General features: G+C 45.2%; 1 protein-coding gene and 1 long non-coding RNA gene across 2 annotated transcripts in view; both read left to right on the forward strand.

Annotated features, from left to right (window-relative positions):
* The window catches only part of LOC310659308, a 182,760-nt gene that overhangs the window by 73,905 nt on the left and 88,140 nt on the right, over nt 1-20,715 (forward strand). The gene's annotated exons all lie outside the window — the stretch shown is intronic.
* The window catches only part of IL15RA (interleukin 15 receptor subunit alpha), a 39,691-nt gene that overhangs the window by 13,460 nt on the left and 5,516 nt on the right, over nt 1-20,715 (forward strand). The window contains exons 2-6 of the mRNA XM_083402371.1: nt 7,151-7,342; nt 10,520-10,564; nt 11,198-11,569; nt 16,982-17,017; nt 18,428-18,482. Coding sequence (XP_083258497.1) covers nt 7,151-7,342; nt 10,520-10,564; nt 11,198-11,569; nt 16,982-17,017; nt 18,428-18,482 — 700 coding nt within the window. The remainder of the gene's footprint in view (nt 1-7,150; nt 7,343-10,519; nt 10,565-11,197; nt 11,570-16,981; nt 17,018-18,427; nt 18,483-20,715) is intronic.

Consider the following 20,715-nt stretch of genomic DNA (forward strand, 5'->3'; position numbering starts at 1 on the left):
CTGCTAGGTTGGCAGGAGCAGGGACAGAGCAACGGGAGCTCACTCTGTTGCAGGGATTCGAACCACCAACCTTCTGATCAGCAAGCCGAAGAGGCTTAGTGGTTTAGACCACAGCGCCACCCGCATTCCTAATGCAGCTGCAGGAAGAGCAAAGGGACATAAACTTCCAGCACTTGTTTTACACATGAGTAACACACAATCTGTGCTCGATCAAATAAATCCTAGCATGAGAAAGGGCCATTAATTCCTCAGCTGGTATATTTGATCGGCGGTTCAAATCTGCACGACGGGGTGAGCTCCCGTTGCTTTGTCCCATCTCCTACCAACCTAGCAGTTTGAAAGCACACCAGTGCAAGTAGATAAATAGGTACCACTACGGCGGGAAGATAAACGGCATTTCTGTGCGCTCTGGTTTCCATCACGGTGTTCCGTTGCGCCAGAAGCGGTTTAGTCATTCTGGCCACATGACCCGGAAAGCTGTCTGTGGACAAACGCCGGCTCCCTCAGCCTGAAAGCGAGATGAGCGCTTTCGAATTTGACTGGACTTAACCGTCCAGGGGCCCTTAAACTTAATACGTGCTAGTTTTAGTTTTAGATCCAGAACAGTGAAGGTAATCTGAAATGACTACCTTTCGTTCATTTACGCATTGCGCAAAGATACGCTTTCTGTGTTTTGGTCCTGTGTCGTTTTATTATAAATAATAATATACCGTATTTTTCGCTCTATAACACGCACCAGACCATAGCACGCACGTAGTTTTTAGAGGAGGAAAACAAGAAAAAAAAATTCTAAATGAAACAGTGGATGTATGATTTTTGTGGTTCATGCTGTGGCCACAGACATGTGATCTGACAGTGAGTTTGGAGTAGCCCAATGCAAAAATCCTGAGGATCCATGTGGATCCGTGCTTTGTAACCACGTTTTTGCACCACTGCGGCCCCAGACAACAGTGGGTGCGTGATTTTTTTGGTGCAAACTGTAGCCATGGACATGCTATGTGATCTGATGGTGAATTTGGGGTGACCCAGTGCAAAAATCCTGAGGATCCATGTGGATCCGTGCTTTGTAACCACGTTTTAAGTGGGGAGGGAAGGAAAAGCACTCAAGGGACAAGGAACACGCGTGGGGTGTGTGGAGAAGGATGCTGCTAATAATGCAGGAGAGGGGTTTAAGGGGAGAAGAAGCACGTGTGGGGTGGGTGGAGAAGGATGCTGCTAATAATGAAGAAGAGGGGTATAAGGGGAGAAGGCTCCTCTCCTCTCCCGCTTTGCTCCTTTAAAGAAGCAGGCTCTCTGTCCCTCTCTCCTCCCCACTCCGTGGCTCTTCTCCCGCTTTGCTGTTTCAAAGCGAGCCACGGAGGAGGGAAGGAAGGGGAACCATGGATCCTCTGCTCACGACTGCAGCAGATCCCCCCGCCATCCGTAGGCATTCCCTCCATAACACGCACAGACATTTCCCCTTACTTTCTAGGAGGAAAAAAGTGAGTGTTATGGTGCAAAAAATACGGTAAATAATTAATTTTTATTTATATCCCGCCCTCCCCAGCCGAAGCCGGGCTCAGGGCAGCTAACAACAATAAAATAATACAACATTCTAAAATCATTTCATTATAAAATTAATTCAAATCAAATTAATGGCAACCATTGGGCTAGAGTTTTGTGAAGATTGCCAAAGCAGGGAGTCAGGCTGTGCCCTGGCCAAAGAATAATTATCATTATTCTTTAAGAGGATTTCTTTACCATTGAATCATCAAAACCTCTAAGCCTGCCTTTTCTAACATTGGCTTCGGCCAGTGTGAGTTGTAGCCTAGCCGTTTCTGGAGGGCCTCAGATATTGGCGAAAGCTGCTCTAAGCCATCTACATAAAACATACATTTCCTGTGTGCCTTTCCCCTAAAGGCCAGAGTTTCCCCGATAGCAAACTGCCACAATTCCTTATACCACAGACTCAACAACTTTCATCCACCTGAGAGCCAGTGTGGTGTAGTGGTTAAAAAGAGCGATGGACTCGTAATCTGGTGAACCAGGTTCGCTTCCCCGCTCCTCCACCTGCAGCTGCTGGGTGACCTTGGGCCAGTCACACTTCTCTGAAGTCTCTCAGCCCCACTCACCTCACAGAGTGTTTGTTGTGGGGAAGGAAGGGAAAGGAGAATGTTAGCCGCTTTGAGACTCCTTCGGGTAGTGATAAAGTGGGATATCAAATCCAAACTCTTCTTCTTCTTCTTCTGTCCTGAATCTTCCGACACAGCTCTGTTGGAGGTCCATGAATTTTGGCATTAAGAAAGAGGGAGAAAAACATTCTGCAAACATTCCTCCATTCCCAGTAACACCTTGAATTTGGCAGATAACACACACACTGGCTCCCAGCGCAGATTGCTGAGCGGGGATGTAAAAGGTCAGCAAGGCCATAATAAATCAGTTTTTTCCCTTTTTTATAATAATATTTTATTAAGATTTTCCATAACATCACAAAAATAAAAAACAAAAAACAATTAAAAACAGTTCAATCTTTCATAACATATCTTGCATTTGCTTGATTCCCGGACCTCCCCACACCTCCCCTCTTTGTATTCCAGTTCAATTTATTTATTCAGCAAATCCTTTCCCTCTTTACCTTTATCCTTATCTCGGTCTTGATATATTATAACTTTAAATTTTCACCTGTTAACAATCCATTTTTTCATATTCCTTCATAATATCATTACTAAAAACCCCTTAACCTCAATCCAACATCATTCTAACATTCATTAATTTTACAATATTTCTGTAGATAAGTCTTTAAATTTCTTCCAATCTTCTTCCACCAACTCTTCTCAGTTTTTTTCCAAAGGGGTGGGAGGAAGGACCTGCGGAAAAAGATGCGCCCCCACCCAAAAAGGGAGGTACACCAGTTGTGCTGGCAAGCCTTTCACTGTCGATGTGTCTTTCCTTAAAAAACAAACAAAAACGCCACAACTCTTCTTACATAAACTTGGAGAGTTACATCGCAGAGGTATTTTGGCCCCGTTCCATTGACATTATGCCATTCATTCTACTTCTAAAGTTCAGGGCGCGAGTGCCGATGCTGATGTAATCTAGCTTGGCACCCCACGGGCTCTCGAGGGAAGTTATCTTGAGGCTTGGGGGAAGCCCAGTGATTGGAGAAGTACAGGAATGCCAAAAACAGACCCGTGGGAACTGAGTGTGTGTGTGTAATAACAGAAAACTGGGTGGGAGGAGGAATAGCGTGAAATAGACTCCGCACTGCGACATTTTGTTGCAGCGCTCGCTTGCCTTCTTACCAAAAATGTGCTAACCTCTACAGTGTGTTCTGTAATACACTATGCAGTCATACCTCGGGTTACAGCCGCTTCAGGTTGCGTTTCTTTGGGGTTATGGACTGCCAAAACATGGAAGTACCGGAACGGGTTACTTCCGGGTTTGGGCGGTCGCGCATGCGCAGAAGCGCTAAATCACTCTTTGCGCAGAAGCACAAAATTGCAACCTGAGCATCCACTGTATTACAGTGGTGCCTCGCAAGACGAAAAGAATCCGTTCCGCGAGTCTCTTCGTCTTGCCGTTTTTTTCGTCTTGCGAAGCAAGCCCATTAGCGGATTAGCGCTATTAGCGCTATTAGCGGTTTAGCGGCTATTAGCGGCTATTAAAGGCTTAAGGGATTAGCGGATTAGCTGCTAAAAGGCTATTAGCAGCTATTAAAGTCTTAAGGGATTAGCGGATTAGCTGCTAAAAGGCTATTAGCGGCTTAGATCAGCTGATAAGCGGCTTAGATCAGCTGTTAAGTGGCTTAGCGATCAGCTGTTAAGCGGCTTAGCGAACAGCTGTTAAGCGGCTTAGCGAACAGCTGTTAAGCGGCTTAGGGGCTTGGGGAAAAGGGGGGGAGGGGGGGAAAACCCCAGGAATCGCAAGACATTTTCGTCTTGCGAAGCAAGCCCATAGCAAATTCGTTTTGCGAAGCACCTCCAAAACGGAAAACCCTTTCGTAGCGGGTTTTCCGTCTTGCGAGGCATTCGTCTTGCGGGGCACCACTGTACTTTGAAAGGAAGTCTTTCCTTCTGTTTTGCAGAAGAAAGGGGTTCCCTGCCCTCTGGTCTCTCTGCTATTCCACCCCTGCCCCCCCCCAATTCCTGGTACCAAGCGGTCTGTATATCTTAGTCATTTTCAGAGGTTATGCTCGAGGTGCCCCTGCAAAGTGGGTGGGTGGTAACGAGAGAAGACGGGGCCTCCTCAGTTATGGCTCCAAGCCTCAGGAATTCCCTCCCCAGGGTGCCCAGCCGGACACCAGCATTGTTATCCTTCCAATACCAGGCAGGGATCCTTCTTTGGAGAATTGAGACGCGGCGGAGGCTGTGACAACTTTAAGAAATACGGTTTATCCGCCTATTTACACCTTCGGTTGGCATGGAGCGAGTTCAGATTTTACAGCACGGTCCACTCAAGAGGGGCTTGTCCCCCTCAGCAGTGTAGCCCTGGAGTCCAAGGCATCTCTCCCAGCGGAAACGGCGTTTACCTTCCCGCCACAGTGGTACCTGTTTATCTACTTGTACCAGCATGCTTTCGAACTGCTAGGTTGGCAGGAGCTGGGACCAAGCAACGGGAGCTCGCCCCGTCGCAGGGATTCGAACCGCTGACCTTCCGATCGGCAAGCCAAACAGTGGTTTGGACCACAGCGCCACCCACGTCCCTGACTTTGTGTGTTAGCTGCCTTTAAAAATTGTTTTTATGGGAGAAAGCAAAGGCTTTTGCCTCCTTACCTGTGGGTTCTTTTTAGCCATGAGCTTAGGATGAAAATGGTATATATCTGGGGTGGCTAGTACCTATAGCCCTTTAAACATGGTGGAGACTGTCGTAGCTTTAAGAAATACAGTTTATTCACCTATCTACACCTTCAGTCTGCATGCAGGGAGTCCAGATCTTACAACATGGTCATTTCAAGAGGGGCTTGTCCCCCACAGCAGTCCAGGGCATCTCTCCCAGCCAGCCTTCAGCCAGCCTGCCCAAGATGGATCCCCATTTTTCTTCTCTCCCTTTCTTCTTCCCAGCACACCTTGCTAAAGACTCTCTTTTCCTGTCACCTCACACCCGGTTACCCCGGCAACCTTCCAACCCCCCCAGTGTCTGTTCACATCTCACGGCTAAGGGGGAAAGGACCGTTTTCTTTCATTGCCCATGGCCCTCAATGGCCCTGAATTGTTCCTTAATGGCCCTAGTTGACCAAGTCGTTTTGCTTTGGCTGGCCCAGGAATTCCTCTGCCAGTAGAAAAAAGACAAGTCACGGAACCGAGAAAATACACAAAACAAATGAAATACAGTCATACCTTGGGTTGAATGTGCTTCGGGTTGAGCGCGTTCAAGTTGCGCTCCGCAGCAACCCAGAAGTAATGGATCGCGTTACTTCCGGGTTTCGCCGCTCACGCATGCGCAGACACTCAAAAGGACGCCATGCGCGGAAGCGGCAAAATGCGCCCTGCGCACGCGTGCCATCGCGGCTTATGTCGCATTCAGGATGTGAACAGGGCTCCAGAACGGATCCTGTTCGTATCCCGAGGTACCACTGTACTGTGGAAATCCCTGAAACGAGAAGTAATTGACTAGAAATATTATCTTATGGAAATAAACTAAATAAAAAACAAAAAGTTTAAGAGAAAGCTTAGAAAAACCTAGAATTGAACAAAGCCTTAATGGGATGCCGGCTACAAACCTCGTTTCATTGAACTATTCCGTTTCCTCAGAAGGAAATAGAGAAATCTTAAACCTTAAATGACCAAATTCAAAGAAAGGGGGTAAAACTCCCAAAAATTCTGAAGTATTATAATCCTAGCTCAGCCTAGGTGAAGCAAAGCGTAGTACAGTGGTACCTCGGGTTAAGTACTTAATTCGTTCTTAACCTGAAACTGTTCTTAACCTGAAGCACCACTTTAGCCAATGGGGCCTCCTGCTGCTGCCGCGCCGCCGGAGCACAATTTCTGTTCTCATCCTGTAGCAAAGTTCTTAACCTGAAGCACTATTTCTGGGTTAGCGGAGGCTGTAACCTGAAGTGTATGTAACCTGTAATAAAGGATTAAGGACTCAAAGGTACAGTTTCTAAAACTGAGTTTACAAAAAAGGCTTGGAAACCTAAATGGCAAGTTTTAGACACAGCCCAACTTGAAGAAAGCCAAGCACAGTAACAAAGAGTTGAGGACTCAGCTGTGAAATTTTTTGTATTGCCTTTACACAAAGGTTTAAAAAACCGAAATGGCACAAATTCTAAGAAAGGAATACAAGATAAGCTGTTTTAGATTTTAAACAAACTCAAGAACAGGGCTGAGACGCTCCCCTGAGTTTACAAAAAATGAATTCCTCTGCAGCTTGTCTTTCTCCCACCGCATCCCAAATAATCAACATCCTGCCATTTATTAATTTCTAGGGGTTAGGAGTGTCCCCCCGCCACACACACCTAAATCTGTTATAATAATACCTTTAATAAGGTCAGTGACCAGCAAGCAATTTATAAAATAAAATATGGCAATATAAGTACTATTGTACTACAGATAACAGTGGAGATATGGCCAAATCACAAAATTGACCAGGTTTCGACTTTTAAGGTTTTAAGGATTCAATTCAAATGTCACTACTGTTTATTATCGTCCCTTTGATGTTTGCAATTTGAACTCCGTTGCTGTCATCATTGCTCGTCTTATTCTTGTTGCAATGTAACTGTACTTCGCCACAGGCCTGTTGATTTCGGGGTCTTTGTCTAAGAGGTGTCTGATATAGGTGTCGTCTGCACTACAAGGTATTTTCCTCAGAATCGGCTCGATCAGCTCTTTTCTTGAGTCTCAATATAATGGGCAATATAAGATGACATGCCCGATGGTTTCAATTTCGTTGCTGTTACAGGGACATAATCTTTGTTCAATCGGTATTTTGTTGTATCTTCCCTCTAGAAGAGCTGAAGGGAGAACGTTAAAGCGGGCCCTGGTAAATGCCCATCGGTGTTTAGCATTATGTAGAACTTTGAGATAGTTTGCTAGATGGGGGCTTTGGGAATCGAATAGGTGTCCCAAATAATCAACATCCTGCCATTTATTAATTTCTAGGGGTTAGGGGTGTTCCCCCCCACACACCTAAATCTATTAACAACTCGCTCTTCTTGTGCCCTTGCCTTTAGCCCCAGGTAACTGCGGTGAGCCCCCTCAGGTAAAAAATGCAGAGGTTCCTAAGGGGAGCGGCGACGGCAACAAACTGCGGTACTCATGCGTCAAGAATTACAAGAGGAAAGCGGGAACGTCCAACCTGGCCATGTGTAGGGAGAACGACACAACGAAAGAGTTTCAATGGGAGGTGCGCCTGAGCTGCATCCGTAAGTAGTACCTGCGTTCTGTGTGATGGGGCTCATAATAATAATAATAATAATAATAATAATAATAATAATAATAATTTATTATTTATACCCCGCCCATCTGGCTGGGTTTCCCCAGCCAACTCTGGGCGGCTTCCAACAAAACAATAATGTATTAAACATTAAAAGCTTCCCTAAACAGGGCTGCCTTCAGATGTCTTCTAAAAGTCTGGGAGTTATTTTTCTCTTTGACATCTGGTGGGAGGGCGTTCCACAGGGCGGGTGCCACCACCGAGAAGGCCCTCTGCCTGGTTCCCTGTAACCTCACTTCTCGCAGGGAGGGAAACGCCAGAAGGCCCTCAGTGCTGGACCTCAGTGTCCGGGCTGAACAATGGAGGTGGAGACGCTCCTTCAGGTATACAGGACCAAGGCCGTTTAGGACTTTCAAGACACCAACACTTTCAGTACCAACACTTGGAATTGTGCTCGGAAACATACTGAGAGCCAGTGTAGGTCTTTCAGGACCAGTGTTATGTGGTCTCGGCGGCTGCTCCTAGTCACCAGTCTGGCTGCCGCATTCTGGATTAGTTTTAGTTTCTGGGTCACCTTCAAAGGTGGCCCCACGTAGAGCGCATTGCAGTAGTCCAAGCGGGGGATAACTAGAGCATGCACCACTCTGGCGAGACAGTCTGCGGGCAGGGAGGGTCTCAGCCTGCATACCAGATGGAGCTGATAAACAGCTGCCCTGGACACAGAACTGACCTGTGCCTCCATGGTGAGCTCAGGGCTCACCTAGGCTCACCTTCATACCTGTAAACCTGTTTCTGTATTAAGATCCACAAAGCGCCCCCCCCATCAGTCTCTCAAAGTCATGTCTGACTGCAGCCGCGTCCAGGTAGAGGTGTCCCAGGATTCTGTCAGAATGGGTAGCAACTCTGGAAATGGCAGCAGTCCGCGTCTTGGTGGATTTGATTTAAATCAAATCGATTTAAATCACGGTTTAAATCACTAGTCAGTAAGACTTGATTTAAATTTTATTTATTTATCTATTTTTACAGAAAGGCTCATTCTTGCTGGTATAATCTTAACATTTACAACCAGATGAAGGTTTCCTTTTTGGAAGGATAAATTTTCAGAGCAGTTTTTTACAGTTCTATCAAAAATTACTGAAGTGGTTATACTATCAGAAATATATAGACACATAATTATGAAATTATGGTGAGGTTTAATAAGTTAACTGTTTCTATTTGGACAACTTTTCTGCTGTACTTTATTGGAAGGAGAAAAATAGCCATTTCCTTAATAACTATTTAACTAAAACAATAACATTATAGCATATGTATGCATGTTTGTTAACTAATGTGGTTAAACTTTTGTTTGTTTGTTTTTAAACCCTTAAACTGAGTTTTGGCACACAAGAAAAACTTAAAACAAATCCTTATTTCCTGATGAATAGCCTTTAGACTATAATGTAACCTAAATAGAAAACTATCTTTAGAAAAATTTCTGATTTGGTTAGAAATACAGGTTATTATGAAATTGTTTTTTATATTTGGGCAACATTTCTGCTGTACTGTATTGGAAGGAGAAAAATAATCATTTCCTTAATAACAATTTTAAAAAAAATATTTAACTAAAGCAATAACATTATAGTATATGTAACCATGTTTGTTAACTGATGTAGTTAAATGGTTTAAAAAACAAAGAACAAAACTTAGACTGAGTTTTAGCACATATGAAAAACTCAAATCCTTATTTCTTGATGAATAGCCTTTGGACTATAATGTAACTTGAATAGAAAACTATCTTTAGAAATATTTTTCCTCCAAAAGCATTTTATTTTAAAAATCTGATTTAATTTTTTTAAAAAATCCAATTTAAATAAAAAAAATCTGATTTAAATAAAAAGTATCCTTTTAAAAAAATATCATTGATTTTTATCCACCCTGGTCCGTGTGTCCATCTGCAAGCAGGAACAAAAATCAAGGAAGTGATCAACGTTTGCTGACCTCATTTCCTGCCCCTCCCCTAACCCAAACTCGCTGCTGTTGATTTTTCAGCCTGCAAAACAATACATTATTGCTTCCCTCCCCTTGGAAATAAATGTAACGATAGTTAATTATATTATTAAACGTGACCACAGGAAACACCAACTTTTTTTGCGGAACCCGAACTGCAGCGGAATAGAAGCGGCGCTGCGTGTGGCAGATATAGAGGAGGCCAGAAAATGATGCCTTTTCACATCCTGATTTCTTTGCATGGAGGTCACACCACATGATATCTCATCGAGAATCTGGCACCCACACTTCCCATGCATGGTTTTATATCCCTCCATCAAGTCCCTGCTCCCCCACCTCTTTGCTAAGCCAAAAAGAGAGAGGCCTAAATTGGAATTCCCACATAGGAATTTGTATGCCAATGTGAAGACACCTTAGAAGTTGTTTGGGTATTTTTGTTTTTTATTTTACAATCAAGCGATATATAAGTTGCACGGTTAAATAAAATAAGACTGGCAAAACAGCAATATAAAAGCATGTAAAACTGTTAGAATTCCAGCTCCATGATTGCAGTCAGGGGATTTTTGTCTATCACATGACGGTGTACGTTTTGACTCCACAGAGTGGGAAGTGACGGAGACAGGATGTTCGGGTTACTGTGTTCCATGAAGTGGGACTATTGTCCTGTATTCTTTTTCTCTTTGCTGTCTGATGCTAGAGAGAGAGGGGAGCCATGTTGCAGTGCTCTGTGTGTGTTTATATGTAAATAAAGTAGATTAGCCAAAATGCTGAGTTGCTGAGTTCTGTCACGCAAGCTGCGCAAACTCTGTGGATCCCTAAGCGTGCCGGTGCCGGTTGGCATTGGTCGCTGTCATGTTTGGGCTGAAGAAAGCTTTTGAAGCTCCCGAACGATCGACCAGGAGGGAGAGAACATGCCAGTCGGGCATGTGTCTCTGCCAGGGTCCTACTTGAGTGTAGGCTGAACTCCTGACAATGGTTATAAAGCAGAAATTCAGGACGTTCATACAGATGAAAACGGGATCTGATCTTATGGGTCATTATTTGGGTTTATAGTTGAGCCGGTGAAATTTCTCACGGAAACTTCAAGGAGAATAGGTTCTGCACTGCTGTAAATGCAATCCTGATGACAAGCTAATTTTGGCTTCTCTTCTTCTCAATTCCTCTTCTCTTTCTCAACAAGGAGATCCTTCCCTGCCTGCCACCACAACAGAAGATCCCAGAAGAGGTAGGACTAATTGCTTTGTTGTCTCTGCTCGTCACCACTGGGTGACAAACGTGTTTTTGGAGTAACGCCAGTGTGGTGTAGTGGTTAAGAGCAGTGGACTCGTAATCTGGTGAACCGGGTTCGCGTCTCCGCTCCTCCACATGCAGCTGCTGGGTGACCTTGGGCTAGTCACACTTCTCTGAAGTCTCTCAGCCTCACTCACCTCACAGAGTGTTTGTTGTGGGGGAGGAAGGGAAAGGAGAATGTTAGATGCTTTGAGACTCCCTAGGGTAGTGATAAAGCAGGATATCAAATCCAAACTACTCTTCTTCTTCTTCTTCTTCTTCTTCTTCTTCCTCCTCCTCCAGATTTCAGGCCTGGGACACAAATTAGGCAAGTGCCCTCTCCCCACGAAAAATTAAGAAAATAAAAATGCTGACTTAATTCACAAGTAGCGGAAATGGGAAAGTAGGTATTTAGGAACAAACGGCGACCCACAGACCAGCCGTTTGCTCCGAGTAAGCGCTAAAAAGTGGTTCTCCCCAGGGGGAAGCAGTGGGGCGAGAAGAATGGTGCAGAAGCGCTCATGTTAGCACAGCTTCATGGCCTGTCCCAGAAACATACATATGAAACTTTACTTACCCCATGTTGTAGAGGCAGAAACTTCCACGCCAGCGACTCCACAGGCTGCTGGTGTTAACACTTCGGTGGCCTCCGCCGCAGCCCCATATGGCAGCGAGACCCCCTCGCCATCAGCCTCGATCGCCACACTGCTCAGGACTGCTAAACCAACTAGGCCTGGCAGGACAACGGCAACCACCAGCGCCCCAGAGGTTGGCAGACACACTCCTGGCACGGTCAGCGAAAGCTCGGCGAAATGCGAAAGCGCCACCGCGAAAGCCTCGCAGCCCACGACTAGCAAGCGTCTCACAGCAGGAGACACACCGACAGCTGTGCCGCCAGGGAGAGTCTCCGGGGTCACCCCAGAGCCAAGCGTCCCGGTGCCTCCGATCGAGAGACAAGCAGGTTTGTCACCGGCAGCTGAAGTAGTTGACCTCGTTGCTGCAGACTACATTAACCATCCTTTCCACGTCTGTTTCATGTTCTTCCCAAGTTAATATCCTAATATTCTTGCGTTTATCCCATATCTATGTCTGCTTTCCGTCTCCTGGACTCTTCGGGTGCTTCCAGACTACAGTGGTACCTTGGTTCTCAAACTTAACCCGGTCCAAAACCAAAGTGTTCCAAAACCAAGGCGCGCTTTCCCATGGAAAGTAATGCAAAATGGATTCATCCGTTCCAGACTTTTAAAAACAATCCCTGAAACAGCAATTTAACATTTTCACAGTCACACAATCACTCAATCAATCAATCAATCACTTGATAGCTGAACGGGGTTCGACACAGTCACAAAAACAAATGAACCTAGAGAGCCTCAAAAACGCAAAATAAACAGCAAAAACAAAAGCGCCAAACTTAATCCACTCCGCAAGTCCGTTTGACTTCCGAAATGTTCAGAAACCAAGGTGCAGCTTCTGATTGGTGCAGGTACCCCGGAAACAGCCGCATCGGATGTTCAGCTTCCGAAAAATGTTCCAAAACCAAAACACTTACTTCTGAGTTTTCGGCGTTTGAGAACCAAGGTACCACTGCATTGCTAGTTGGCAAATTCGGGTGACATAATTCTGGTCGATTGGGAGGCCTTGCGCAACAAATGCACCCCTCCCCAATTTGGGCTCTCCCTGCCCTGGGATAAGAAAGTGATTGAGCTTGCAGTGATGCAATCTCATCTAACCTCGCTGAAATCAGGGTGAATTCTCAGTAGTGGGTGGTCTGGAAGCATCCGTAGAGTTCGGAGATCTTGCTCCCCTATCCACCAGCTCCCTTTAATGCTGAACTTGCTGCTAAGGATGGCAGGATTTTTCCATTTACACAGCTTCTCATTTTTCCAATCTTAAATTCAGTTTTCCACATTTCTACAGCAATTCGCAATTTTTCAAAAAAAAAATCCCCGTGAAAATTCACCAGCGTTTTGGGTGTGAATTTCTCCTAGTGAGCATATCCTTGTAAGCAGTTTCCTCTAATATAATTCACTTCTCAATAATATATTAATTTTACGCACTTTTCCCCATCATGCGTTCATGTTGGTAAAATGCAGAACTGCATTGCAAAATTCAGGAAAGTGCAAATTTTGATGGGCAGCTGTCTTTCAGTTCACATATTGCTTCGGAAAGTGTGGATTTGGCCAATTTGCCTTTAAATGAGAACTGAATCCAATTTCTCTGAAAGGAGACCCCCAAGGCAGATCTACGCCATACCTCCATTTCTGCAATCCCCAGCATCCTTATCAGACTACAATTCCCAGGATTCTTTGGGTGAAATCACGTTTTAAATGTGTGTGGGATGGACTCACTTCCTGCAAGGCGACGGGATTGGAACCCAAGAGTCACAGTGCAAGTTGGAAAATAAAAACAGGGGGTGAGATGACTTGTTTAAGCCCCTCACCACTTGCTATATCCTCAAGGAAGACGTGACTGGCTGGCCGGAACCCTGAACAAGAGCACTTCTGTTGGGGACTGATGGTGCGCTGCAACATTTTGTTGCGGGACCTGAACGGTAGTTCCTTTGCACCCAGGTTTTTGTAGCCACCTCTGAATTTGAAATTTCCCAGTACGTTTCTGAGCACAATTCAAGGTGTTGGTGCTGAACTTTAAAGCCCTAAACGGCCTCGGTCCTGTATACCTGAAGGAGCATCTCCACCTCCATCATTCAGCCTGGACACTGAGATCCAGCGCCGAGGACCTTCTGGCGGTTCCCTCATTGCGAGAAGTGAGGTTACAGGGAACCAGGCAGAGGGCCTTCTCGGTGGTGGCGCCCACCCTGTGGAACACCCTCCCTTCAGATGTGAACAAAATAAGCAACTATCCTATTTTTAAAAGACATCTGAAGGCAGCCCTGTTTAGGGAAGTTTTTAATGTTTAATGCTGTATTGTTTTTAACATTTGATTGGGAGCCGCCCAGAGTGTCTGGGGAAACTCAGCCAGATGGGCGGGGTATAAATAAAAAATTATTATTATTATTATTATTATTATTATTATTATTATTATTATTATTATAAAAGAAGAATCAGAATCAGAGGAGGAGGAGGAAACCTGGAGAGGGAGCACTGGCGACTGGGTGAAGTTATTAAGCTTCTGCTACCAGACGAGAAAATTGGTTTATAGGACATTCATGCATTCATGTAATAAACATACAATATTTCCTATCAAATATTTAGGACTTAGTTAGCAACTGAATAAATACCCATACAACAGGAATTACAGATGAGGCTCTCTGCTTGAGAGTTGGGATTTGCATGTGTCCCCGAATGTTCTGGGGTAAAGCTGACTTGGATCTGGGCCCTGAACTATTTTAGGGGCTTTGCAGAGGGAGACCTACACTGGCTCCCAGTCCGTTTCTGAGCACAATTCAAAGTGTTGGTGCTGGCCTTGAAAGCCCTAAACGGCCTTGGTCCAGTAGACCTGAAGCAGCGTCTCCACCTCCATCGTTCTGCCCGGACACTGAGGTTCAGCTCCGAGGGCCTTCTGGCGGTTCCCTCCCTGCGAGAAGCCAAGTTACAGGGAACCAGGCAGAGGGCCTTGTCGGTGGTGGCACCCGCCCTGTGGAACGCCCTCCCAGCAGATGTCAAAGAGAGAAACAACTACCACCAGACTTTTAGATGACATCTGAAGGCAGCCCAGTTTAGGGAAGCTTTTAATGTTTAATGGACTATTGTATTTTAATATTCTGTTGAAAGCCGCCTAGAGTGGCTGGGGAAGCCCAGCCAGATGGGCAGGGTATAAATAATAAATTATTATATTAATTGTGTTTTAAAATCATAATTAAGTGCTGGGTGGGGGAGAAAGAAGCACACACATTCTGTATTCCCTCCAGACCTCTGTTCCCCTCATTGGCACAGACTGCTGAAAAACCTCCACAGGAGAGCTATTTGTTCCACTGTCAAACAGCCCTTACTGTCAGAAAGTGATTTCAGATGTTTACTTCAGATCTCCTTTATTGCCACTTGAACCCATTGGTTTGGGTCCTACCCTCTGGTGCAGCAGAAAACAAGCCAGCTCCTTCCTCCATGTTACGTCCCTTCAGATATTTGAAAATGGCTATCACAGCTCCTCTCAGTCTCCTCTTTTCCAAACTCCCTCAACCATTCTTCATAAGACCTGGTTTCCAGACCTTTGATCATCCTGATCTCCCTCCAGCTTGTTAATATGCTTCTTAAATTGTGGCACCCAATTTATTATTATTATTATTATTATTATTATTATTATTATTATTATTATACCGTCCCCCAACTGTATTCCACATGTGGTCTGTACAAGGCCGACTCCTCGAAAGATTCCATCAACGGTGTCTCCAAAAATTTTTACACATCACTTGGGAAGACAGGCGAACTAATATCAGTGTACTGGATGAAGCAAAAATCACCAGTATCAAAGCGATGATTCTTCAACATCAACTTTGTTGTGTGGATGCCTGATGATCGTCTTCCAAAGCAACTGCTCTATTCCGAACTTAAAAATGGAAAGCGTAATGCTGGTGGTCAACAAAAGAGGTTCAAAGACTCTCTCATGGCAAATCTAAAAAAATGTAGTATAAACACCGACAACTGGGAAACACTGGCCTGCGAGCGCTCCAGTTGGAGAACAGCCTTTACCAAAGGTGTCATGGGCTTTGAAGACACTCGAACTCAGGACGCAAGGGAGAAACGTGCTAAGAGGAAGGCACGCTTGGCAAATCCACACCGGGATCAACTCCCGCCCGGAAACCTATGTCCCCACTGTGGAAGGACGTGTGGATCCAGAATTGGCCTCCCCAGTCATTTACGGACTCAATTGTTAAAACCATGTTTATGGAAGACAATCTTACTCGGCTACGAGTGATCGCCAAAGAAGATGACAGTGGTACTATGACTTCCCCCTTGATCAAGACACTATACTTCAGTTGAAACAGCCTAGAGTAGCAGTTTTTTGCTGCTGCATCACACTGTTGACTCATGTTCAGCTTGTGGTCCACTAAGACCTCTTGATTCTTTTCACACGCACTTCTGGCAAGCCAGGTGTGTCATCCCGCCCAATATCCTATATTTGTGCACCTGGTTATTCCTGCCCCAGTGCAGCACCTGACATTTGTCCCTCAGTCCAGTATACCTGAAGGAGCGTCTCCACCCCCATCATTCTACCCGGACACTGAGGTCCAGCGCCGAGGGCCTTCTGGCGGTTCCCTCATTGCGAGAAGCCAAGTTACAGGGAACCAGGCAGAGGGCCTTCTCAGTAGTGGCACCCACCCTATGGAACCACTACCAAGCTTTTAGAAGACGTCTGAAGGCAGCCCTGTTTAGGGAAGCTTTTAATGTTTAATAGGCTATTGTATTTTAGTGTTCTGTTGGGAGCCGCCCAGAGAGGCTGGGGAAACCCAGCCAGATGGGCAGGGTGTAAATAAATTATTATTATTATTATTATTATTATTATTAATTTGGTCGTTTGGGTAGTTCGTTAGGTGGGGGCTGGGAGATAACCATCCTTGGAACCACGAAGGGTTGTTACCCCTCAGTGCCGACAAACGTGAACTACAAGGACTGATGGTCTGAGAGAATAAGGCCGCCGCTTCCTCTGTCCTTTCCAGAGAACGTGCTGATATCTGCATTCTGTCTCCTTCTCAATAGCATGTCATGTTTCAAGGTTTGCTTGCAAGCTTCCCTTGCCGGCATCTGATGGTTACTTTGAGAACAGGATGCTAAAGACGGTTGGGAAAAGATATATATACAAATATAGCTGTACACAATGGATGAAAGGATATATGATGTCTGACATGATTGAGAATCGGAGAGCCAGAGACGTAGAACTTTAAAGTTAAAATCGAGATGTGGAAATATGGAGAGGCAGGATTCAGATTTGGAGCTATGCTTCAAGGTCCAGTGGTGCCTCGCAAGACGAAATTAATTCGTTCTGCGAGTCTCTTCGTCTAGCGGTTTTTTCGTCTTGCGAAGCAACCCTATTAGCGGATTAGCGGATTAGCGCTATTAGCGGTTTAGCGGCTATTAGCGGCTTAAGGGATTAGCGGATTAGCTGCTAAAAGGCTATTAGCGGTTTAGCGGCTTAGAAAAAGGAGGTGGGGAGCGAAAAAAAATCTCAAGACTCGCAAGACATTTTCGTCTTGCGAAGCAAGCCCAAAGGGAAATTCATCCTGCGAAGCGCATCGAAAAACGGAAAACCCTTTCGTCTAGCGGGTTTTCCGTCTTGCGAGGCATTCGTCTTGCGGGGCACTACTGTATATCAAACTGTTACACCAGGATACCTACATTTAAGTGGGACTGCAAGTATTTGCTAAAGGAAAGAACCAGCCATTTTTGCACGTAATGTTCTTTATTCTTCCTTTTTGCAGGTTCCCTCCCCTTGAGGATCGGAGTATCTTGCCTAGGTGAGGAATAGCTCAGGGTTTGTGGATTGTTAGCGGTCATCTGGCCATACAAGATGGATTTAAATTCTTAAATTAGAATTTTAGATGTCTCATCCTAGTTCAAACCAATAGAAGAGACGCAGGAATGCCCCCCTTGCTCCTGGGGCTATAGGGTGGTCTCTTACTTTTATTATGTATTTCGTGTTTTTTATATATATTCCCTTCGCTTCCTTCCCTCCCCCTCCCCTTTTTATGAAGATTACCCGCTCTGGGATCCCACAGCTAATTCTCCCCCGGTCTCCTCACTGGCCCAAATAGGACTCATTTAGCCAGCTAGCCCTGGTGATCACCTGATGTTTATTGGATGGATTTCCCCCCTAAATTGATTTTTGAATTATTAATTTATTGTTATTCACGTTTTATACTGTATTTTATGCTGTTTTTTGTTGCATCAATTAAGTGTTTTAAATTTGTTGTTAGCTGCCCTGAGCCCGGTTTTCTGAACCAGGAAGGGCAGGGTATAAATAAATTATTATTATTATTATTATTATTATTATTATTATTATTATTATTATGTAGTGAACCGCCCTGAGATCTACGGGTGGTATACAAATTAAATGAATAGATCAATAAATACTATTCTGTCAGACCCAGATGGGCGGAGTATAAATAAAAGAAATTATTATTATTACTATTATTATTAGTTCTTTGTTCTGGGGGTATACCCCTAAACATTTTGTGAATCTAACGGGAGAAGAAACTAAAAAAAAAATTAGTTTCTTCTCTGTTCTGTTGCTGCCCCTGATGGTGGCCTATAAAATGGTGGTGTTCTTGAGTCAAACTGAGAGTACCCCTAAACATTTTTTTTTAGAAAAAAAATCACTGATTATTATTATTATTACAGTGGTACCTTGGTTTAAGAACAGCTTAGTTTATGAACAACTTGGATTAAGAACGCTGCAAACCCAGAAGTAGATGTTTGGGTTTGTGAACTTTGCCTTGGAAGCAGAACATGTTGAGTGTGTTCCATTTGTAAATTGAGCCCCCCACTGCTATGGGAAAACACACCTTGGTTTAAGAATGCTTTAGTTTAAGAACGGACTTCCGGAATGGATTAAGTTCGTAAACCAAGGTAAAGGTAAAGGGACCGCTGACCATTAGGTCCAGTCGTGACCGACTCTGGGGTTGCGGCGCTCATCTCGCTTTATTGGCCGAGGGAGCCGGGGTACAGCTTCCGGGTCATGTGGCCAGCAGGACTAAGCCGCTTCTGGCAAATCAGAGCAGCGCACGGAAACACCATTTACCTGACCTAACAGTCAGGGGTCCCTTAACCTTTACCTAGGGCCTGCTCAGAGACAAGCAAGCTGGGAAGAAGGCCAAGGCCTTTAGCTTATCATATGACTAACTGTTAACTTTGTCTTTCTTCTTTAGTTTTAGTGGTGCTCCTGGCAGGATGTCTTGCATTCTGGTACCGTAGAAGATGGCGGTAAGTTCGTTGTGTGGCTCTTCCCCATAGTGGTTGCAAGCGAGGGGCAACTTTTGGCAAGGTCAAGTTCAGACATGGACATTTCATGGAATAATGGAATTGTGGCGTTGGAAGAGACCACAAGGGCCATTCAGTCTAACCCCCTGCAATGCAGGAATCTTTTGCCCAATGTGGGATTCGAACTCTTGACCCTGATATTAAGAGACACATGCTCCACCAACTGAGCAATCCCTAGGCTTGGAACCCATGGCCAGTCCGATGCAGGAATTGCAAGCTGCCCAATGAAGTGCAAAGCAATTCGTAGGAACTTAGGAAGCAGCCTTCTGCAGAGTCAGACCATTGGCCCATCTAGTATTGCCCACACTGGCTGGCAGCAGCTCTCTGGGGCTTTAGGCAACAACTGCTAAGAGGCTGGGACCTAAACATTCTGCATGCAAGTCACGGAACTGCCACTGAGTGTTGTTGTTGTTGTTGTTTAGTCGTTTAGTCGTGTCCGACTCTTCGGGACCCCCTGGACCAGAGCACGCCAGGCCCTCCTGTCTTCCACTGCCTCCCGCAGTTTGGTCAAACTCATGCTGGTAGCTTCGACAATACTGTCCAACCATCTCATCCTCCGTCGTCCCCTTCTCCTAGTGCCCTCCATCTTTCCCAACATCAGGGTCTTTTCCAGGGAGTCTTCTCTTCTCAGGAGGTGGCCAAAGTCTTGGAGCCTCAGCTTCAGGATCTGTCCTTCCAGTGAGCACTCAGGGCTGATTTCCTTCAGAATGGAGAGGTCTGATCTTCTTGCAGTCCATGGGACTCTCAAGAGTCTCCCCCAGCACCAGAATTCAAAAGCATCCATTCTTCGGAGACCAGCCTTCTTGATGGTCCAGCTCTCACTGAGTAGCACCTCTTAAACACCTCCTTCACTCCCTCCAGGGAAATCTGTTTTGATTTTGACTTGATAGTTGCATTCCACTTTTCTAACAACAGTGCTGAGCACAACGGATGGAATCCTAAAATCGTAGAGTTGGAAGGGACCAGTGGGTCATCTACTCTAACCCCCTGCAATGCAGGAATCTCAGCTAAAGCTTCCAAGGCAGATTATGTCCCACTTAGACTACTGCAACGCGCTCTACGTGGGGCCACCTTTGAAGGTGACTCGGAAACTGCAATTAATCCAGAATGCGGCAGCTAAACTGGTGACTGGGGGCAGCCACCAAGACCACATAACACAGGTCCTGAAAGACCCACATTGGCTCCCAGTACGTTTCCGAGCACAATTCAAAGTGTTGGTGCTGACCTTGAAAGCCCTAAACGGCCTCTGTCCAGTATATCTGAAGGAGTGTCTCCACCCCCATCATTCTACCCGGACACTGAGGTCCAGCTCCGAAGGCCTTCTGGCGGCTTCCTCCCTGCGAGAGGCCAAGTTACAGGGAACCAGACAGAGGGCCTTCTCGGTAGTGGCACCTGCCCTGTGGAATACCCTCCCATCAGATGTCAAAGCGATAAACAACTACCTGACATTCAGAAGACATCTGAAGGCAGCCCTGTTCAGGGAAGTTTTTAATATGTGACATTTTAGTGTATTTTTCATCTTTGTTGGAAGCCGCCCAGAGTGGCTGGGGAAACTCAGCCAGATGGGCGGGGTACAAATAATAAATTATATTATTATTATTATTATTATTATTATTATTATTATTATTATTATTATTATTATTATCTCTTCCTGTCAGAATGTTCTTCCTGATGTTGAGTCGAAATCTCCTTTCTTGTAGCTTGTATTGGCATCTAGGACGAGTGATTTCATAGCTGGAATAGATAGTGGGACAAGAACGGTGCGGATATACGCATCAAGGAAAGGGAGTGATTTAGAAGCTCAGGAGTACAGTGGTTATCGAGTGTCGGATTGGGACCTGGGAGACCAGGGTTAAAGTCCCCACTTAGCTACGGAGAACACTGTGACAGGCACCATCTTTCAGCCTCACGGTGTTGTTGTGCGGTTTGGTTGAGGAAGGTTCAAACCTTGTGCAGTCCGTAGGAGAAAAAAGGGTGAATGTAAATGCAATGAATAATAACAATAAATAATAACAAATAATAATAATTTACTACTTATACCCCATCAATCTGGCTGAGTTTCTCCAGCCACTCTGGGCGGCTTCCAACAGGAGATTTGTTGTTTAGTCGTTTAGTCATGTCCGACTCTTCGTGACCCCATGGACTAGAGCACGCCAGGCTCTGGAGATTAAAAATA

Source organism: Podarcis tiliguerta (assembly GCF_965153285.1).
Source record: "Podarcis tiliguerta genome assembly, chromosome: 10".
NCBI lineage: Eukaryota > Metazoa > Chordata > Lepidosauria > Squamata > Lacertidae > Podarcis > Podarcis tiliguerta.